The following is a 19885-nucleotide window of genomic DNA, read 5'->3' as shown; positions in this document are numbered from 1 at the left end:
GACGATGGGATTTGAAAAGATGCGATATGAATAAAGTGAATCAAGTATATATAAAGTGAATCATATACCATATGTCAATTAATCACTTTACATTGGGGGGGAAGAAATGGATGAGAAAGTATAACACCATTTAATGTAATCTAGAAAGGTGCAAAGCCGTCACAAATGGCATTTAGTTTCATAGGGCATGGGGGAATTCAGAATTTGAATTCACTGTTGTAATGCGTTCATTGTATGTCGTTGTTGGCCATGTTTTTGTGCAGACGATGGGATTTGAAAAGATACGATATGAATAAAGTGAATCAAGTATATATAAAGTGAATCAGATACCATATGTCAATTAATCACTTTACATTGGGGGGAACAAATGCATGAGAAAGTATAACACCATTTAATGTAATCCGGAAAGGTGGAAAGCCGTCACAAATGGCATTTAGTTTCATAAGGCATGGGGAAATTCAGAATTTGAATCCACTGTTGTAATGCGTGCAAGCCATTAGTCAGATTTGATCAAGGGATGATATGTTAACCGCGCCTAGTGACAGCGATCCAACATCCTGGATTCTTTGGCACCTAAATAATTAGGTTTAGGGTTTAGAGTGGTCATTGCAATGTTAATTAGGATTAGATATAAGTATAAGTATGATGCCTTAAGAGCATTCGATAAGAAGTTTAAAATGAAAACTTTATCTTAGAATTCGTGTGTTCAACACATTAAAACATCAAAAAATATTTTTTTTTGTATAAAAATTATGCATTGTTTTCATTCTTTTTAATCCTTAACAAGTGCACGTGACGACCCTATGTTCATCACTCTTGTATAAATGAAGTATAGAGAAAAAAATAGCAAAGCCGGACTTTGTTCCTATCTAGACCGTCCACATTCATTCACATCGCATTTGTAACATAAAACCAAAACCATAGGACAAAACAAATGTCATTGCGTTTGTCATCATTGTTGTTCAAACACCACAACCTTCTTCTTCATCACTCTCTACTACAAAAACCAACAACCCCTTTGACCAAAATCATCACTTCAAAATCATCATCACACATAACAAAATCATTTTCAACATCCTCAGAAATGGTGAAAGCTATTCGAGTTCATGAACTTGGTGGGCCACAGGTAAAAAAACTATGATGTTTTGTTTTTTCTATTTGTCTTATGTTTTTTGTTTTCTCACGTGACTTGTATTGACATGATCACGTGACATAGGTTATGAAATGGGAAGATGTTGAAATTGGTGAACCTAAAGAAGGAGAAGTTCGTGTGAAGAATAAAGCTATTGGTGTTAATTTTATTGATGTTTATTTTCGTAAAGGGGTTTATAATGCTCCTTCTTCACCTTTTACTCCAGGTTTAATAATCATTCTCTAGTGAATTGTGTTATTTGTTTTGTTGAATTAAGGAAAATTGTATGTTATTTGTTTGTGTTTTGAATGATCTGTTTATTGATTATTTTAGTTAGGCCCTGTTTGGATTTGTAGCTTATAGCATAAGTGCTGCATTTATCGTGATAAGCACTTATATGTAAGCTATTTCATAAGTTATCTTGGAGAGCTTATGAAAATAAGCTGTTTTGCATCTTATGAACATAAGTTCTCCCAAAAAGTTGTACAAAGTGTTTATGTTTATAAGCTCAAATAAGTCAATGCAAAGATACCCTTTATCTTAAAGTATAAGCACTTGTTTGAGTGTGTTTGTACTGTGTTGGGCTAGTCGTTTTGCTCTGGCTTCAGTTGGGGCCCCCCGCTAGTGAATGGTGGGATTGGTTCCGTGGATTTGTCGGTTTTTTTGGCCATATACTGAGTTCCAAAAAAAAATATGTAAGGTTTTTTTTTAGGTTATTTCAATAAACTATCTGAGATAGATTATGAAAAGTAAATGCTAATATAGAAACTTTAATGAGTTAGTCATCATTAGAGACACGGAAAATTGGTCCCGAATTTGTGAAATAGCAAATTAGTTGTCGAATTTGAAAGTTGCAATCAATTCAATCACCTGTCTTCTAACAGCTTCAGAAATGTTGAGTTCGAGCATATTTTAATTGATTGACGAGCTTCAATTTTAAAAACTGGTTTGCCAATTTTGAGAGACCGAATAGTCTAATCTGAGAACCAAAATTGTGATTCACTCAGACTTTAGTCTTTTTGAAGAAGACTCAGACTTTGATCTTAATTTCATCTTTGAGTACACATACGTACTTATAAGATGATCTTTGGTGGACATTCCTTCAATGTCACTCATAAATTTTCAGTGGCAACTCCTAAAGTCAACTTTGTTCTTAACTAAAGTCCCTGTCTATATTGATATAACTCATGTAATTTGATAAAATGATCACTTTATTACTCATTGTAACATTCTTGTAAAATTTATTTATTTTTTCATGAGTGCTTGTTAACAAGTTTATCAATAACGGCTCTTTATATGCTATTGAACACGGGCACTGCTGATGAATTTCTTAACATTTCATTGCAATGTATCTCATGCCAAGGTATCATGTATTGAGCGAGTTCTTTTCCTCATTTGATGTGGCAGGTATGGAAGCTGTTGGCATTGTGACCGCAGTGGGTTCTGGACCCACTGGTATACAGGTTGGAGATCTTGTAGGTTACGCTGGTCAACCAATGGGCTCATATGCTGAAGAGCAGATTCTTCCTGCAAACAAAGTAGTTCCTATCCCTTCTTCCATTGACCCAGCTGTTGCAGCATCCATCTTGCTGAAGGGCATGACAGCGCAATTTTTGCTCCGAAGTTGCTTCAAGGTTGGTTACTACTATAAATTAACTTTATTATCATATTTGAACGAAGCCTTTTTGCTTTGAACTTTGTTATAGTCTCACATTAGATAAAATGTGATTTAGAAATGAGTGTATAAATAGAAGACATCTCTCACCTTACAAACCGGTTTTGTAAGGATGCATTTGGCTCAACTCAAATTTTAAGATGTATCAGAGCCTATCTAAAATTTGTTGGGCCATGCGCTATCAGGTTGCATTCTAAATGTGCGTAGGGGGAGTCTCACATTTGATTTGATATGGCCTAAAAATGAGTTTACAAGTGAGAGGCATGCCACACCTTACAAGCCGATTTCGTAGGTTGAGTTATACCAAACTTAAATTCTAAGAATTTTCGTTAGCATGCTAATCTAGATTGTTATTAGTATTTTTGTTTTTCGGTTTGCAGGTTGAACCCAGTCACACAGTTCTTGTCCATGCTGCAGCTGGTGGAGTTGGATCCTTATTGTGCCAATGGGCTAATGCTCTTGGTGCAACTGTTATAGGAACTGTGTCCAATAAAGAGAAAGCAGCTCAAGCCAAGGAGGATGGCTGCCATCATGTTATAATATATAAAGAAGAGGATTTTGTCGCCCGCGTCAATGAGATTACGTCAGGCGGTGGAGTTGAAGTTGTCTACGATTCCGTCGGAAAGGATACCTTTGAGGTAGTGTACCTATTCTATTCTATACTACACCTTAATAAAATTTCCAATTCAAATGGTTGGTTACTTGAATGGAAAAGTTAAAATTAATAAATTTATACTCTTGCATGGAAGCATCATTGAAAGTTGCTTCTTTTCTGGTTCTTTATGTGCTCCTTCTGATATGATATGATATCTATTTGAGAACCATGAACGGGCCTAGATTGGGGCCCAGAAGTTTAAGGATTGTTGTCAGATTAATAATGTATTAGAAATTTGGCAGCTTACTGGTAAAGATTTTGTGCTTTTTCACGAAATTGAGAAAGAAAAATGTGGGAATTAGAGATCTTAAGTTCTGTTGCATGTCATTACAGAAAGACTATTCTTAAGTGTCATTAGGAAAAGACTTTTCTCACGATAGATAGACTTAGAGTCTGGTTGGATTTGCTTATTTGAGCTTATGTACTGGCATAAACATTTGTGAACTGTTTGAGAGAACTTATAAAAATAACTTATAACATGCATGTTCGTAAGTTGTTTTCAACTTATTTTCATAGCTCTCCAGGATAGCTTTTGAAAACAACTTATAACTTATATGAAAACAATTTGACTTTATTCTATCTTTTGTTATAAAAATAGTTTATGCTCAAGGGCTTATATAGTAAACACTTATCCTATAAGCTCTCAATTACTCCGTTTATGTAAACCAAGCCATTGATGATATTCTATGATATGTACAGGGATCTTTGGCATGCTTGAAGCTTAGAGGCCACATGGTCAGTTTCGGACAGTCATCCGGCTCGCCTGATCCAGTTCCATTGTCTTCCTTGGCTACAAAATCTCTGTTCTTGACAAGGCCTACCCTATTTCAATATGTTGTCACTCGCGACGAGCTCTTGAGGGCTGCTGGTGAGGTGTTTGCTAATGTTGCTTCTGGTGTCTTGAAAGTGAGAGTTAATCATACTTATCCATTGTCTGAGGCAGTTAAAGCACATGAAGACTTGGAAAATAGGAAGACCTCTGGATCTGTTGTGTTGATACCATAAGGTTATCAATTGTATGTTGTGTTAGACATTAAGTCCTTGTTGGATACCTATCGAAAGAAACTGTTTCATCTTTTTTATTAATAAAAGGACTATTTTGTTCAACAATAGTTTACTTCTTAAATGACTATGTTTCTGTTATCATTGTTGTATATTCAATAATTGGGGGGAATGTTATGGAACCAAAATCACTTAAGAAATGTGATACCAAACAATTACGATAAGTATTTGGAGGACTAAAAGGAAGTTTAGCCTAGCTAACATGGGTTGGGTGTAGCTCTAGCATAAGCCAAGGTTCAAATATCGGTTGGAAAAAATACTCATATTTAGTGTCTGACATGCCCTAAAATGGATTACCTACAGTGGAGGAAGCTTATTAAAACTAGAAAGAAGTTGAGCCTTTCAAAAGTTTGTTTTGAAATTTATGTTTTGAAATTTATGTTATGTGATCCAAGCTGCTTCACTATATAAGGAAGACTTCAAGACCTAATTATTCATTCAAGCCGTCATTCTAAAAGTTTAGATTTTTAGGGTTTGAGTCTTCATGTATTCTGCTCTTGTATCGTTTGTGATGCAAGTTTAGAATCTATTGTGTGTTCTTTCTTGTATCGTCTGTGATACTTGTTAGGACTGTGTGTGAGTATTGATTACTCTTTGTACTACACCGAAGTTGAGAAACTAGGTGCTAGTTGTTTGTGTTGGAAGGTAACTTCTATCTTTGTTTTGGTTTAGGTCTGATAGGTAACAGGGGCTGTGGCTGACCATTAGGATAGTGAGATGGAATCTCAGATCTAGGAGTTTCTAGGTTGAAGTCTATACGAGTAAGTCCTATGTCATATAGTGTAAACGAGGAGTTTGCTTAGAGCTATTGAATAAGGACTACACTGGTGGATTTCCTTCCTGGCTTGGTAGCCCCCAGAGTAGGTGTGTTTGTCACCGAACTGGGTCAACAAACTCATTGTTTTCTTTACTTTCCTGTCATTTATTTTCTTGTTTTTATTTTTGTTTATCGCTTGATGTTGAAACATTAATCTTAACATTGCAAATGCTGAAACATCATACAGAACATATTAAAACAAGTGCGCTAGAATTTCATATATATAATCTAAGATAATTGAATATTGTAAAGCATGGTCTAGTGCTCTGAGAGACTGGCACAAATCTAGAACATGATTTACCATGCAAGCTATCTCATTTCTTATATATAAACAAATACATACCGGCATGTCATTTTGTTAACATCACCAGTAAAAAATACAATGATAATAATTTAAAAAAGGATGTATAACATGGATATCAAAACCCTAAAAAAAGGGAAGAAAGTTAAAAACTAGATCAGAGCTTGTATGCCTTGCTGCTGCATCTCTCTCAGTCTCCAATTTAGATAAATACCATCCTCTGCATGATCTTCTGAATCCATTTGCAAAGCCCATAGATAGTATACAGAGTGAATTGTATCCTAGTAAAAAAAATATAACATGTAAAATAAGAAATGCAAGGTTCTAATCACTTCATGAAACTAATATAACATAAACACTAAATTATGTTGCACCGAGGCTCTCAATGAGCGGGGTCTGAGGAGGGCAGATATACACATTCCTACCTCCACAAGCGGATAGACTTTTTCCTAAGATTTGGACCTGTGACCTACAGGTAGGTCACAAGGCAACAACGTTACGGTTGCGCCAAGGCTCTCCCTCATGAAAAACCGACTGACACAGACGGCATGATCAAGGAAAACCATGAACAAAAATCGAAGCTAAAGCCATAAAAACGAGAGCAGACAGCAGTGGGTTGTGATGAGGGCGAAATAGTTCAGTGTACTTGATGATGCATGGATTCTATTGTAGAAGAGACATGAGCAAACAACGAAAGTCACCACCCCGACATATATAACTGAATGGACCCAAATTATATCAAGAATAACGGAAAAAATGACAAAAAATCGCAAAGTAACGTGACATCTAAAATATTTGAACGAGTAAGGATGTCAAAAATTATATCTTAAGTTTACAGATTCTGATTTTTCTTATGTAAGCAAACACGTAACAACATTTTCTTACTGTAAAATTTATCTATGAGCAGTAAAAAATACAGCATTTACCTTGCCTCCTTCTGTAATTTCCCCATTCCTATCACGTACACAATGGATTTGCTGTGTTTGAAACTGAAAATTCATTTAACAAAACCATCAGGTAAGTTTTATTTCTACCGCGCATACGAATAAATCTCGCAAGCTAACAATGAACTTTTGGAAGTAATAATTTATAATACCACTACAATAATGAATGGAGATGATTCCAATATCTTGACCTCTCTTACATCCGCGTCGGATATATGCAGGATCTGTATATGGAAAATTCATTGTTAAAAATAGAACTACCAAATTTTAGTTCTGGAAAACAGTTTTATGTGTTCAATATGTTATATGGTACTATCAAGTACTAACCTATTAAAACTTAAAAAGCAAAATATAATTGAACACAGCAATAAGAAAGATTGACAAAAAAAATGTAATAATCTCACCTTGTTATCATAGAAGATACCACGATCTTTATAAGCACCATGCTCGGCTTTACAGCGTTCAATCAGCTGAGGGGCACAGTACTTCTTCAATGTTTCAAAATCTCCCTGTATGTTTACAAGTAAAAGCCAATTCATAAACAAATAAATTTAATGCAAAAATTATTCTTAGTGTTTTATTCCTTGATATCAGGTTTTGCATTTAACAAGTGACATAGGTAAGATAGCTAAGCCATTAATCGAGCTCACAGGGGAGGGGTTCAAATGGAGTCTCAAAGTACACAAGAGGCATTTGAATTACTCAAAAGCGATGATTACTATTGCTCCTGTCCTAGCTTTTCCAGACTTCATTTAGGAGTTCATCATTGAAAGTCGGGGCAAGGGTTTGCTACCATTTTGACACAAAATGGCAGACCTGTAGCCTATTAGACTTGGAGAAATATAACTAAATGTGCTTGTATGAAAGAATTTATGGTTGTGGCATTGGCGATTCACACAAGAGGTCGCATAACTGGAGAAATATAACTAAATGTGCTTGTATGAAAATCAGTTTGCACGAATTGGAAGAGCTTAAAACAATCAGTTAGTGTGACTACCACGGATGAATATAACTGCGCCGAGCTAAGCTTTTTGGATACACGTTTGACATCGTTTATAAACCTGATTTGAAAAATAAAGGTGCAGATACCTTATCTTGAAAATAAGGTAACGTATAGATGCTATATTTTTCATTCAAGTTTCCTTAAAACTACTCTGTAACACTGATTATTTTTCTGGTTGAGTTAATTTATTTATCAATACAATTCAGTTTTTCTATTCCTTTTATGGATCCTATATCACTAACCTTGATGTAAGCATTAAGCACCGGTTTTATTGCCTCCTGCACTTCTCCCACAAAGTCTGGTAAAGAAAATTTACTGGCTCATGTGATCAAATTATAAGAAAATGATGTTAGCAAGTAGAATAATAATAATAATAAAATGTTAAGACTAATATAAAAACAAAAGGAGTTAGAACCTACGGATCCCGTTTACGTATTTCCCTATATGTAAGTGCAGCATCTGTCTCTTGAAACGTCCTAGACATGTTGGAACAATTTTATCAAAAAAAATAAAAATACATATTTTGCATAAATGTATATATTTGTGAAAAAAACATTGCTATTTTATATATAAATATCAATTGGACCATCAAGTGGACCGTGTACATCTTCATCTTCCCTAATGTACAAAGAGTAGGTACACCTACACACAACATAATGAAAATAAGGCTGTACAAAAAACATGAAGCCGTGTTTTAGAAGTTATATCTCAAAGTACCGAAGACATATCTCAATCGTATCTTTAGTCCATACTTTCTTTCAACAAACGAATATGAAACCAACACTTCAATTTTGGAGTATCCGGACTTAATAGACTAACATAGTAATCTTTATCATATGTTACAGATATTTAGACGATAACCAGACAAATATTGCACCAAACATATTTACATCTCTTACAATAATCAGTGACTTGGTAATTCTAAGAACAAGAGAAACTGAGAAACATACCTTTGTATTTTATCAATAATGGGGTTGTCAATTCTGTCAATTATATCCCGCACGTCATCTACTATCTGCCAGTTTCATTAAACATGTAAAATACCAAGCCAATAAAAGGTGATTCAGAAGATAGACGAAAAATTAACTTTCTCTAACCACGACCATGGATTAGCGCACAGAACACCAACATTTTTTAAGGGCCCCGAGGCAACATGCAGAATGCTTAATAAAGAACAAAATGCAGGCAGAAAAAAGTAGAATAAAAACCACAGGAGTAGAACGTACATCTCGGCTCGTTGTCTTCACTGGATCAATATATTTAACGAAATTCTTGGATACAGGATGGCGTCTAACCTAAATGAAAAGGTAGAGAAGATATCTTAATGGAGAGACATTGTAGGCAACTCAATTACGAAAGACTTGAAAGTTGTAACATAGTTACCTTATCCCTGAACTCATCAACCTTCTTACTCCACCAAGATTGGTTAGAGGGCATAACAACAAGATCAGTTTTTGTACTTATTTCGCCGGTGAAACGAATACGCTGTCTCTTAGGTGAGTTACTACTTAGCTCCTCCTTTAGTATGTCATAACCTTTCTTGGTCATGTCCACAATTTTGCATCCTTTAATTTTTGGAAGGAAGTAGAAACCATTGGTGACGAAAAGGTTGACTTAAATTTGCCAAACAATGATTCTGAAGCATTGCCAGACGGAGATTCCTCGTTTTTCTCTTCCTCAGGTGATTTCTGACTTCCTTGCTTTGCATCAGCATTCTGTTTTGTTGAAAAATCAGTTGCAGCTGAAATTTTCTCTTTAACATTGTGAGAAACCTGCAAAAGGTATAATTACTGATCAAATTCCAAGAAACGTGACATGTTATTCACAATAGATTAAAGGATATCGAGTTCCTAACCAAAAATTCAATAACAAGGCAATATAGAAGAATCAAAAGCTTTGGCCACACAAACAAACCAAAGCTTTATACCTTCTTTGCAGCAGCTTCAGCTTCTTTCCACACACTGTCAAATTGTCTGTACAGCTGCTCAGTTGTCTGCTTTGTTCTGCAATCGCCAATCAACCATCTCAGTCGCTCCTTTTAAGTGTCGAGCTAGCCTTGACATACAGTGGTATGTCTCAGCCTATTAATGGATAACTTCAAAAGCTTAATGTGACATAAAACAAGACTTACTTTTCTTTCAGACCTTCTTTTATCCCTTTCAGTTCTTCTGCTTTTTCCTTCAGCTCCTTCACAGACTTCTGGAATTCCGGGTTTCTACAACCACCAACGACATGAATCAGACAGAGCAGATGATAAAATATATAAGTGGGAGGAACGAAAAGCTAGGAAATAATCAACAGGGCAGGCTTTTTTATGTCCAAGCATGAAATTTTAGATCTATTCGTTCATTTGTTGTCAAATAACAGCTATAACAGCACTATAGGATAGCGGAATTTGAAGAAATCACTATTGTTCCGCAATATGCTATTTAGTAAAGTAGTTCAAATAGCAGCTATGGCAGCACTATACCACTATATACCTTATGTGTCATCATATATGTGGGCAGGTTACACTAAACCTAACAAAATTTCTAAGCTAAATATATTAATAGACTTATTTAATTCGTGAAATTTTACCTATGAAAAATAAAGTACAAATACGACACGGACACCAAGACACTACACCACTAATGTCATAAATATCGGAGAACGAAATAGGGAAATCAAAAACTGCAAAAAGATGAAGATGTGTGTATGTAAGGAAAATGCGCATATGCTCAAAGTTTTCAAATGCCTAATTAAAATATGATTTTATTACTTTTAAAAGGATATTAGTTTCTGACTTTTGCAATAAAAAAATAAATGTGTCCGTTCTCATGGCAGTCGGGTCCAATGGGTGTTGGAGATATGACAAAGCAACGAAAAAAGTGTATCCATTAGTGTTGCCAAATAGCGGCTATATCATTATCGTGTTTTTGAATTTGAACAAGGTGATGTTTCGTGATATGCTATTTCGTACAAAGAATTGACAAATAGTGGTTATTCTAACACTATGGCGCTCTAGTGTAGCACAATTTGAACAAACCGCTATTTTACGATCCTTAATATTTTCTACTATCTGTAATTGACAACATTGTCCCTCGATACAACTAAACCCAAGAGTGTATGTGCTTCATAGAATTTTACATTCATAAATTAAAATACTCTTTTCAAAGTTACATTGGTTAATATGTTCATTTGATTTTTAAACCAAGATTATACAATGTGCTAACCTTGCTATAAGAACCAGAGTGCAATTTCACAACTTAAAAATGAAGTGTAGAAACTTAAACAAATTAAAATGTTGTCTTCAAAGTTACATGGGTTAATAATACGTTAATTTGATTTCTAAACCAAAATCATACAATTTACTAACCCAGCTATAAGAACCTAAGTGTGTATTTGATTCTGCGGTGAGATAATGATTTATGTTTTGGATACATTAATGTAAAAGTGAGTTAAACAATAAATTTGAGTGTAAAGATCAATTTTAGAATCAAAAGCTTCAATTTCTACCTTCAAGTTAGAATCAACAGTTCTAATCAAGAAAGTAACCAAACAAGTAAAAATCAATTATATACCTCTAAAATTAATTTTAACTCTCCAAAGTGAAAGAAAGCATACACTAAGCTTATGTTTGTTTTCGCGGTGATGCCGCACATTAGACCGAAGCTACAATTCCCAACTCTTAAAAAATAACGACTAATTGGTTTCCCGCCACGAAACCAAACAGTTACTAAGGGTGTGATTAATCTACTAGTAGGTAAGTACTGCACAAAACAACACAATACAAGGTGGAACAGCACATGACAAACTTTTATGGTATTGAACAATTTTTTGTCTTATATGATATTTTGTAGACAGTGGGGTTGGGTAGCTCAACCGGTTGGTGCTAAGCGAGTTTAGAGTTAAAAGTCCAGTGTTCAACTCTTAACAGAAACTAACATAACAATTAAGATACTAACATTTGCCTTTGAAAAGAAAAAAAACATGATGCTATAATTAAAGTTTTTTAAAGTTGCATGGATCAAACGCATGAAAAATAGGAGTGCGTTTGATCCGCTAAAAAACACGTACAACCCCTTAACCTAGCTTTAAGAACCTAAGTGTAATTTGATTAGAACTTCAAAAATTCAATGAAAACAAACTAAAAAGAGATAAAAGAGTGAATGAAATCGTACTTAACAGTTTCATCTTTAACCTTCTTAGAGAATTCATTGAACACACTGTATCCTCGTCTATCAACTGAATTCACAAACAACCTTGTTTTCACACCCTACAACGTTAAAAACACAATTAAAATTAAGAATTAAGAAAAAGATAATGATGAAAGGGAAGAAGAATATGAACGAACTTGTTGAGGAAGAATAAGAGAATGATGATGTGAAAGTAAGAAATCACGAATAAGCTTTCTCGTAGTCATTGTTAAATATTCTTCGTTCAAATAACAATTTCTTTCTCTCTCTATACGTATACATGAGTAGTGTATATATATTTTTTGGACTGTGGGGTTTGTTCTTGAGGAAGAAGAAACATAAGATAGTTTTGACATTGGGTGCAGCTTTTGTTGCAATATTATGCGAGCGAGATCCACACGGGCAGTACGGATGGAAATAGGTCAGGCCGACCTACGGCGGTCTATGGCGTAGCTTACGATAAGTCAGGTGAGGCCAGACTTTTTTCTTAAATAGAGAAGGCCTAAACTTTTTTAAAAACTTATTTATCTTAAAAGGTCAGGTCATAGACCATTTAAAAAGTCTCTTAGGCCTATTGGGCCGACCTATTTAAGTAAATATAAATAATATTATTTATTATTATATTATATTTTGTACTTTAAATTAAAATAAAAATTTGTTAACGTAATTTAAGATTATTAGTATACATTAAATTTTTTTTTTCTATATTTAAATGTAATGTTATAAACTAGAATTGAAATATGATACAATATATATAGTAAAATTCCCTAAAAAAACTCATCTTGATTATCAAAAGAGAGTTTACTCTAATTGATATGTTAGTTCGCTAATCTATTTAAATTTAACTCAATTACTTATTTAAAAATGTTTATATGAAATAGATTTTTAAACAGGCTAGCAGGCCGTATCAGGTTTTCACAAGGCCAAACTTAGGCCGAAAAAGTAAGCCTATGAAAGGTCGCAGGCCAGGCTTAGGCCTTCAAAAAATTTAACAGGTCAGGCTCAGGCCTTGCAAAGCCTAACTCGGCCTAATCTATTCTCATCCCTAACGGTGAGGTATGTGTTATTCTTTTTTATTTTGTTTTTTATTTTTCAAATAATCAATTTCGTCTTTGAATGTGTTGAGTAGTCAAGAAAAAAAAATTAAAATAGTTTAAGAGTTGCAATTTGTTATTGAAAGACATATGAAATTGACTAGAATTAATTAAAAATAGTTTTCAGATTCAAGGACTACATGGATTATATTGACTAATAAATTGCACAATCACAAATAACTTAATTTGAAATTTCGCCATATAAAGGTACTTTGATTCGATTTGTTTTTATGATATATAAAAATAAAAATAAAAGGAAAAATATGTACAAGAGGGGGGCCAAACCAAACCCTCAAAAGAAAACGAAAATTACGGAAAACGCAAATTAGGTAACCCTATACGGTCCCTAAAGAAATCCCCCCGAACAAACTCGGGCATAATGTCCCACCAAATCGTGTCTGTAGCCATGTAACCGTGACTAGCTAGCTTATCCGCTCTTACGAGTACAATATGTTCGAGGCACTTTTCAACCACATGGATACTAAATTTTTGCACGGAGAGTAGTACATAGTTCCCTTTGAACTGAGCAGTTAGTTCTGCTATGGCACTTGATTCTGCATCTGTATAATGTACTGAACAATATGATTTCTACATTTATGTTGAGCTAGGTGATTATCAAGCTTTTGTTGACTGTTTCCGTTGGAGAATTCAATGCAGCGTTGAAGCAAATAGCAGCCATGTTGATCAGTAGCAACACCAAAACAGAACCTGGTTGCAGCATCATATATAAACTCCAACTTAAGAACAATCTCAACCTTTTCCATGTGTATGTAACTGCCAAAACCTCTTACGTTCCAATAAAGAATTTTCATTGAGAAGGCATTGGTAACGGACCCTGGGAGCGGGTTTGATATCCTTTCTTCTTCTTCCGACTGCTTTTGGAGACAACCGCGGTAAACCCATCCTCATCTGCCACATTCGAACCAACCAGGGCCTTTTGAATTGTTTCCAAGTCTTTAGTAATAATAGGGCAGCGATGCGGAATAACAGTAGCAAAGGGATGCGACTTTGACACAGGAGAATCTGCATGTATTTCAACGCCATCACTTTCACCGTCAGAACCCTCCTCCTCATTGAGCTGAAGTGCGACTGAGAGGGGAACAATTTCATGTTGTAACTGCAGCTCCGGTGCATCCTCTTTGGGAGTGTCGTTATTACTGACAAACCCATCAGTATTTTTGTCAAAAGTCGGTATGAATTGCAATTGAATGTGGGGTAATCTCATGTGATAAATTCAGCACCGGTTCAGCCAATGTGGGAATATCAGTATTACTGACAATCTCGTCCGTAACTTTGTCAAGCGCCAAGCGATAAGAGAATGCAAACTTAGCACCTAAGGCATTCGCACTTGCGTCTAGGGCTGCAGAAGTTTCAGGATGATCAATAGTCTTAGCAACAGTCAGATCACTAACCGTGGGCATGTGCTGCTCAGTAGGCTGCTCCGTCACCGCAATTGGCACCGTAATTTCCGTTACCGGTGCTGTAGAATTAGATGCCGGTTGTTCAAAAGCAATTGAGACATTGTCATGTCTAAAACATCATGACATTATTGTGTTCTTATTTTCCTCTTTTTGTTATGTAATTGCAGGGAACTCAAAGATTTTTGCAAAACTTGGATTTGTTTGCAAATGTTGTGATGGAATTGGCGGCAGTTGTACCGGTACGACGCAATCTTGCAATAACTTAGCAAATGTACTCGGAATTTTTATTTTTTTGTCAGGAAGATTTAGTGACTAAAATTCACCTCTTAAGGTGAATAAGTGGATCCTTAAAAAATAGGTGAATAAGTGGGAATTTGTGTTCGACACTTGACCACTGTATACTACAACATAACCATCCAAAATATTTAGACATAAAATTGCTGAGCTTTAACTTCAAATAACCACATTAAAAAGATAATCATTTACTCTAGCAGGAATACTTTACTCTAGTAGGAATACATATTTAATCATTTTTTGTCTATGCATTAGCCACATTATATTGATTGTCTAACTTAGTGAGTTAATGAAATGAGGATCAAAACGCTATGTGTCTTGAACCCATGAGATACAATTTTGGATATATGTGGTAAATTTTCAGATATCACATTTTATTTTATTTTTTTGGTACAAAGATATCACATCTTTAACTACTCGTTAGTTTGGTTCCTACATATGAGTTTGGCTGCTTCAGCTTCTAGTATTTTCTCATACTCTCCGTCCCACAATAAATGATCTATTTGACAATGTGCACTATTGACTTAACATATTTTGACCACATTTTTCTACTAATATACAAAGATAAATATATCGTATAAGATGTTGTTGGATTTGTCTTGATAAATATTTTTAAAATATTAAATTTTCATAATTTTTTCTAATAGATAATTGAAAATATTAAAGATAAAACATATGTATTGGTATGTGTGACAGAGTCAACTGTATCAATTAATATGGGACGGAAGAATTACTGGATGTACTTCATAGCCATTTACAATAGGTGGTTGAATTCTCGAGGTCCCTTAAGGCTGATACTTTCAGCCAACTTCATTCCATTCATGAGTTCTTGCCTAGTTAAGACTATCACAAATGGTGACGTTTTCACCATTTAAGATTCGGTACATAATATGTACTCTTTTGAGGAGAATTTTTTGGGGGGTCTTACAAGACCCATGGTCTCACTTAAGACGCCCAATCTTAAGTGGGACCCATACCTTTTTAATATTAAAAAATTGATATGTAATGATATAAAGTTATTGATAGTTGATTGTGGATCTCATTTAAGAAATTTGTGTAAGATGCTAGGTTGGAGGCATTGAGTTCTTATTAGGTACTACTATTAAAAAATTATAAATGAGTGATATGTACACGTGAGATCCATTTAAGTACTTAAAAATGGGAGTCTCCATTGTGAATGCTCTAAAAAAATCTTCATCTTATCATCGACCTCTGACTTTTACGACCTATTCATTGAATCACTCAATGTAAGTTGTTAAAGGTTCGTTCTTATTCTGAAAAATGGCTCTGAGACTGTCCACACACTTTGGTTGTTCCCGTAAAGCAATAAAGTGGGTCGTGAAACACGTATAGAGCCCAGTCCATTAATCAACATAGCATGGCCTTAAACCCTTGAACCATGTTATAACGTCTTATTGCAGAACATTTTTCACTTCACCAAATCACGTGCACTTCGATAGAACAACAATCTGTCAACCATTTCGATATGGATGTTGGTGTCTCCCAAAACACTACGAGTATTTTAAAGTGGAAAGACTAAGTTCAAGTATACACTATCCAAATTATAGTATAAAAAGATATCTAAGAAAATAAAATAAATCATTTGTCACAATATTAAAATAAAGTTGATGGTTTGGAAAAATAGTTAAAAATATTTATAAGTTCTCAAAGTTAAAAGTGTGGATTAAACAAAGATTCAGTTATGATAGAGCTTAACTATGATCTACATAGTTATATCTTTCTATGACTTATTGACAATCTAGTAGCCACTGGAGTATATTGCAACTCAGTCTTCATGATAAGCACGTGAAGACGTTCAGTCGAAGTACAGTCTCATAATCTTAAAATATTACATTGCTAAGTTAGGTCATCAACATTTTCCACTGAAGTGTTAGTTAAGCTTTGACAAGAGTTCTAGTTAGATCTGACCACTTAAGAGGCTTCTCTAAGATCTAGTACTCATGTAAATTAGTCTCTCTTGCTCCCTTCGCCTTTCGGTGCATAGAGACTAACTCATATCAAACAAACATTTTCCATTCCCTTGCCCGATCGGTATCAGGGATCTATAACATCAAAAGTAAAAGAGATCAATTTACCCTTTTAAAGATTTTGAGTTAAAATAATTTGTTTGAAAGAAGTCGTGAAGTTATAACTTTATAAATCTTAAGCAAAGATTATCATAACCTCATCATGTCTAAATCATAAAGAGAGGTTTAGCTCATAATGAGCTTAACCTTAGAGATGGAGATGAAATGAAACATAAATAAAAACATAAAAAGCTAAATAGATAGATAAAATAAAGCTAGTTCAAGATTACAATCCTTGAAGGAAATAGGTGAGCTAGAAGCATCATCAAGTAATCCTAACTCTAATTCACTAAGAACTAGCACTCATGCTCATCTATGGAGAAGATGAGATGGAGTGAGAACTCTAGTGCTCCTAACCTTCGCAGAAACCTACCTCTCAATTCACTATGTAAATTTTGAACCCTTGGCACTAACACGTGGTTGCCCTTTTATAATACAAGCTAAGGTCAACCACTACAAGTTGTACCTTTTAGTCATTTCCCATATGAGTTGTCCTTATCTTATCGTACCTACTCTATACATATTCCTTTTATTTCTCGTACTACCAATCATTGGTAATTAAGTGCACTACGTCTTTCTATATCTTCAGCGAAGCATAGTAATCCATGTTGCAGTTTCCCAGATCTCCAGTGCAATTCATCACCATGTTCCATCAAACATCCAAAACAAGTATTACTAGTTCAAAATGATTAAATAACACTAAAAATTAATTAAAACTATAAAATCCTAAATGGACACTGATTAAATGATTTAGGTCACGCATTCACTCAATTTATCGTTCATTTTGGGGGATAAGTGCAGCAGGATAACCAACAATTTTGCATGTTATCACACCTCCAAACATGAACATTCCGAACTTTGTTCATATGAACATTTTGAACTCTAAATTTCTTATCTTTGTAAGCTTTGGAAGTATGATAGTTTGAGGAGGTTCTGAGAATCTTCATGACTTGTATACATATTTTCTTTTATCTTGTTTTTCCATGCGAGATTTTCAAATCATATAACACAAAACTCAATGTGAATTTTGTCACATAACTTCAAGCACTTTCTTATGTAGCTTGTGAAGTAAGTTCTTCCATCATGATTCAAGTTCTTCCATCATGATTCTTGAGCTGTGAATCTTCATGGATATTTGATATTGTTGTTTCAACTGATGATATACTCATTCTTTCGTTGTTGAGTAGATACAGTGCACTTATTGATGTGAGTGGCTTCTAGCTTATCCACTTATGTGATTCCTGTTCTTTTAACAAAAACTCAATTCAAAACATCAATATATCACCATTCATAAAACTTATCATTTATTCTACGAGGCTTGTTATCATTAAATTATTCATCAAAAAGATTTTTGCTTTAACAGAAATTTTGTAATGCTGTCAAATCAGACCAAAGTCCATGACTCTGTAAATAATTGTGGTACAATAAATACCCGCTATATAAACTTTGTGATTATTACAAATATATTCCAATACCATACACTATGACGAGGAAAAACAAACCACAAAATCAACATCCGCCCCCCACAATGTCCAAAGATTCGGAAGCAGAGAGCCTATATTATTGGTACAACATTTAAAGACCCAAATATTATTCCAAAACCAACTCGGGATAGAGCTAAAAGTAACCATTGGTTCGACCAAGAAAACCAAAGAAGGACCATGTACACGACACAATTCAATAAGAGCAACACGAGATTCATGATATGCCGCCTTCACAACTTTTTTCTTTTGTGCCTTCGTCAAATAGGGAGTGAGTGGAACATCTACTGAGGCACTGTTAGCTAATAAATCTTTCACCAAATTCATTTCCCTCTGTAATATTGGATCCATCGGGTCGTCAAGACCAGCCATAATCTTTTGAATATCCTGGCATAAAGTCAGAAGCCAACGTGAGGATCGGTTGAACATCATGTAATCGTGATTAATGTTGCGTCACTATTTCATCGACAACATTATGCAACGACATATGAAAGGAAGTCTTAGACTTTTCCATATGTTGTGATGTTGTCTTAACAAGATAACTTGCTATCTGCGCATCTAAATTATTTGCAGGATGAAGGGAAGAACTCACGACCTGCGCATTCTCTGCTGGCTGCTCATGCTGTGTACCATGTACCTCCACACTCTCTTTTTGTATGTCTACAATCTGAAGGACCTTATCTGCGTGTGCCTCCTACTGCTGTTGGGGAGCCACAACCTTAAAAGTGTTAGAGGATCAAATGCCTTCTGGATTATCCCGTGACTTCCACCCTTGCGTGTACTGTTTCTGCGAATTTATCGGTTTCTTCCCTTTCTCAATTGGAATGGGTTTCTCTTGTTTGTCTGCTTTTTTCAGATGTAACCATAGGCAAGATGTTAAATTATGGTCAATGCTTTTACAATGAGTGCAAAATTCCAGCAGCCCTCATATTCAATCTCAACGGGGAATGCAAAACCTTTCTATTCCACCATAACTTCATAAAAAAAAACTCTGAAAAGGTCTAAATCCACCAACAACCTGGCATAGTGTCCAAATAGTGTGTTCTTAGTAACATTATTATTTAACAACGATGTCTTGATAGCCACTGCTATCTCATGCGGCAATTCCCACAATTGTATCCAAACTTGAGTATGTGGCTGCCGTTATGTGTTAGCGTTAAAGTCCTTCATCCATTCAAATCAACGCAACATCCTAGGTTTCAAACTAACCATGCATGATGCCCATATTGTTTGCAAGTCCTCGTAAAAAGCAAAAGAGAACTCATAATACCCCCCGCCCAGGGATAGCATACACCATTGTCCATTAGTCTTCCACAATTTTTGCAGCTTTGCAACGATATCTTTGGAAGAATATGGGTTATCCCCCTTGTCAATACTAGTCTGCCCCAAAGGTTAACCATACACGCTTCTAATCCTCGAGCATAAGCCTCATGGATAATCTTAATCGAAAGTGTGTCTCCACGAATTGACGGTATTGAAAACAGATATGAGAATTGTACTTGAGGTCCTCTAACAACTTGTGCAAAGGACGGTTTTGGAGTAACAACCATTGCAGAAGAAGAAAGCAGTGTAGGATCCAACTAAAATACTCTATTATAGGATCCAAATAAGTATTGCTGCATCGACAAAAATGAGTTTAAATGTGGTTGGATGTAAATCTTGAAGCATACAAAATAGAGGTGCTAAAATTCAGAATTTTAAAATAGGGAATTAAATCCAAAATTAATCAAAATAAAGAGAGTAA

The 19885-nt window shown here is 34.9% G+C and overlaps 1 protein-coding gene and 1 pseudogene across 1 annotated transcript; one reads left to right on the top strand and one right to left on the bottom strand.

Annotated features, from left to right (window-relative positions):
- Window positions 1-849: 849 nt before the first annotated feature.
- On the top strand, window positions 850-4588 carry LOC25491727 (quinone oxidoreductase 1). Its single transcript, XM_013599742.3, has 5 exons — window positions 850-1126; window positions 1217-1358; window positions 2540-2766; window positions 3188-3445; window positions 4162-4588. The coding sequence occupies exons 1-5, from the start codon at window positions 935-937 to the stop codon at window positions 4465-4467; spliced, it is 1125 nt and encodes a 374-aa protein (XP_013455196.1). The 5' UTR covers window positions 850-934; the 3' UTR covers window positions 4468-4588.
- Window positions 4589-5587: 999 nt separating this feature from the next.
- LOC11434689 (mitochondrial import inner membrane translocase subunit TIM44-2-like) lies at window positions 5588-12089 on the bottom strand (annotated as a pseudogene).
- Window positions 12090-19885: the final 7796 nt, after the last annotated feature.

The sequence above is a fragment of the Medicago truncatula genome, chromosome 4, assembly GCF_003473485.1.
Source record: "Medicago truncatula cultivar Jemalong A17 chromosome 4, MtrunA17r5.0-ANR, whole genome shotgun sequence".
In the NCBI taxonomy this organism is placed as follows: Eukaryota; Viridiplantae; Streptophyta; class Magnoliopsida; order Fabales; family Fabaceae; genus Medicago; species Medicago truncatula.
This window is presented reverse-complemented; position numbering and strand designations above follow the sequence as displayed.

What these genes read in the sequence shown, in the direction of transcription:
- LOC25491727 (XM_013599742.3), top strand. Translation starts at nt 935, where the DNA reads ATGTCATTGCGTTTGTCATCATTGTTGTTCAAACACCACAACCTTCTT. An exon ending in TTCTTCACCTTTTACTCCAG is followed by an intron (nt 1,359 to 2,539) that starts GTTTAATAATCA and finishes TTGATGTGGCAG; the next exon opens with GTATGGAAGCTGTTGGCATT. An exon ending in TCGGAAAGGATACCTTTGAG is followed by an intron (nt 3,446 to 4,161) that starts GTAGTGTACCTA and finishes TGATATGTACAG; the next exon opens with GGATCTTTGGCATGCTTGAA.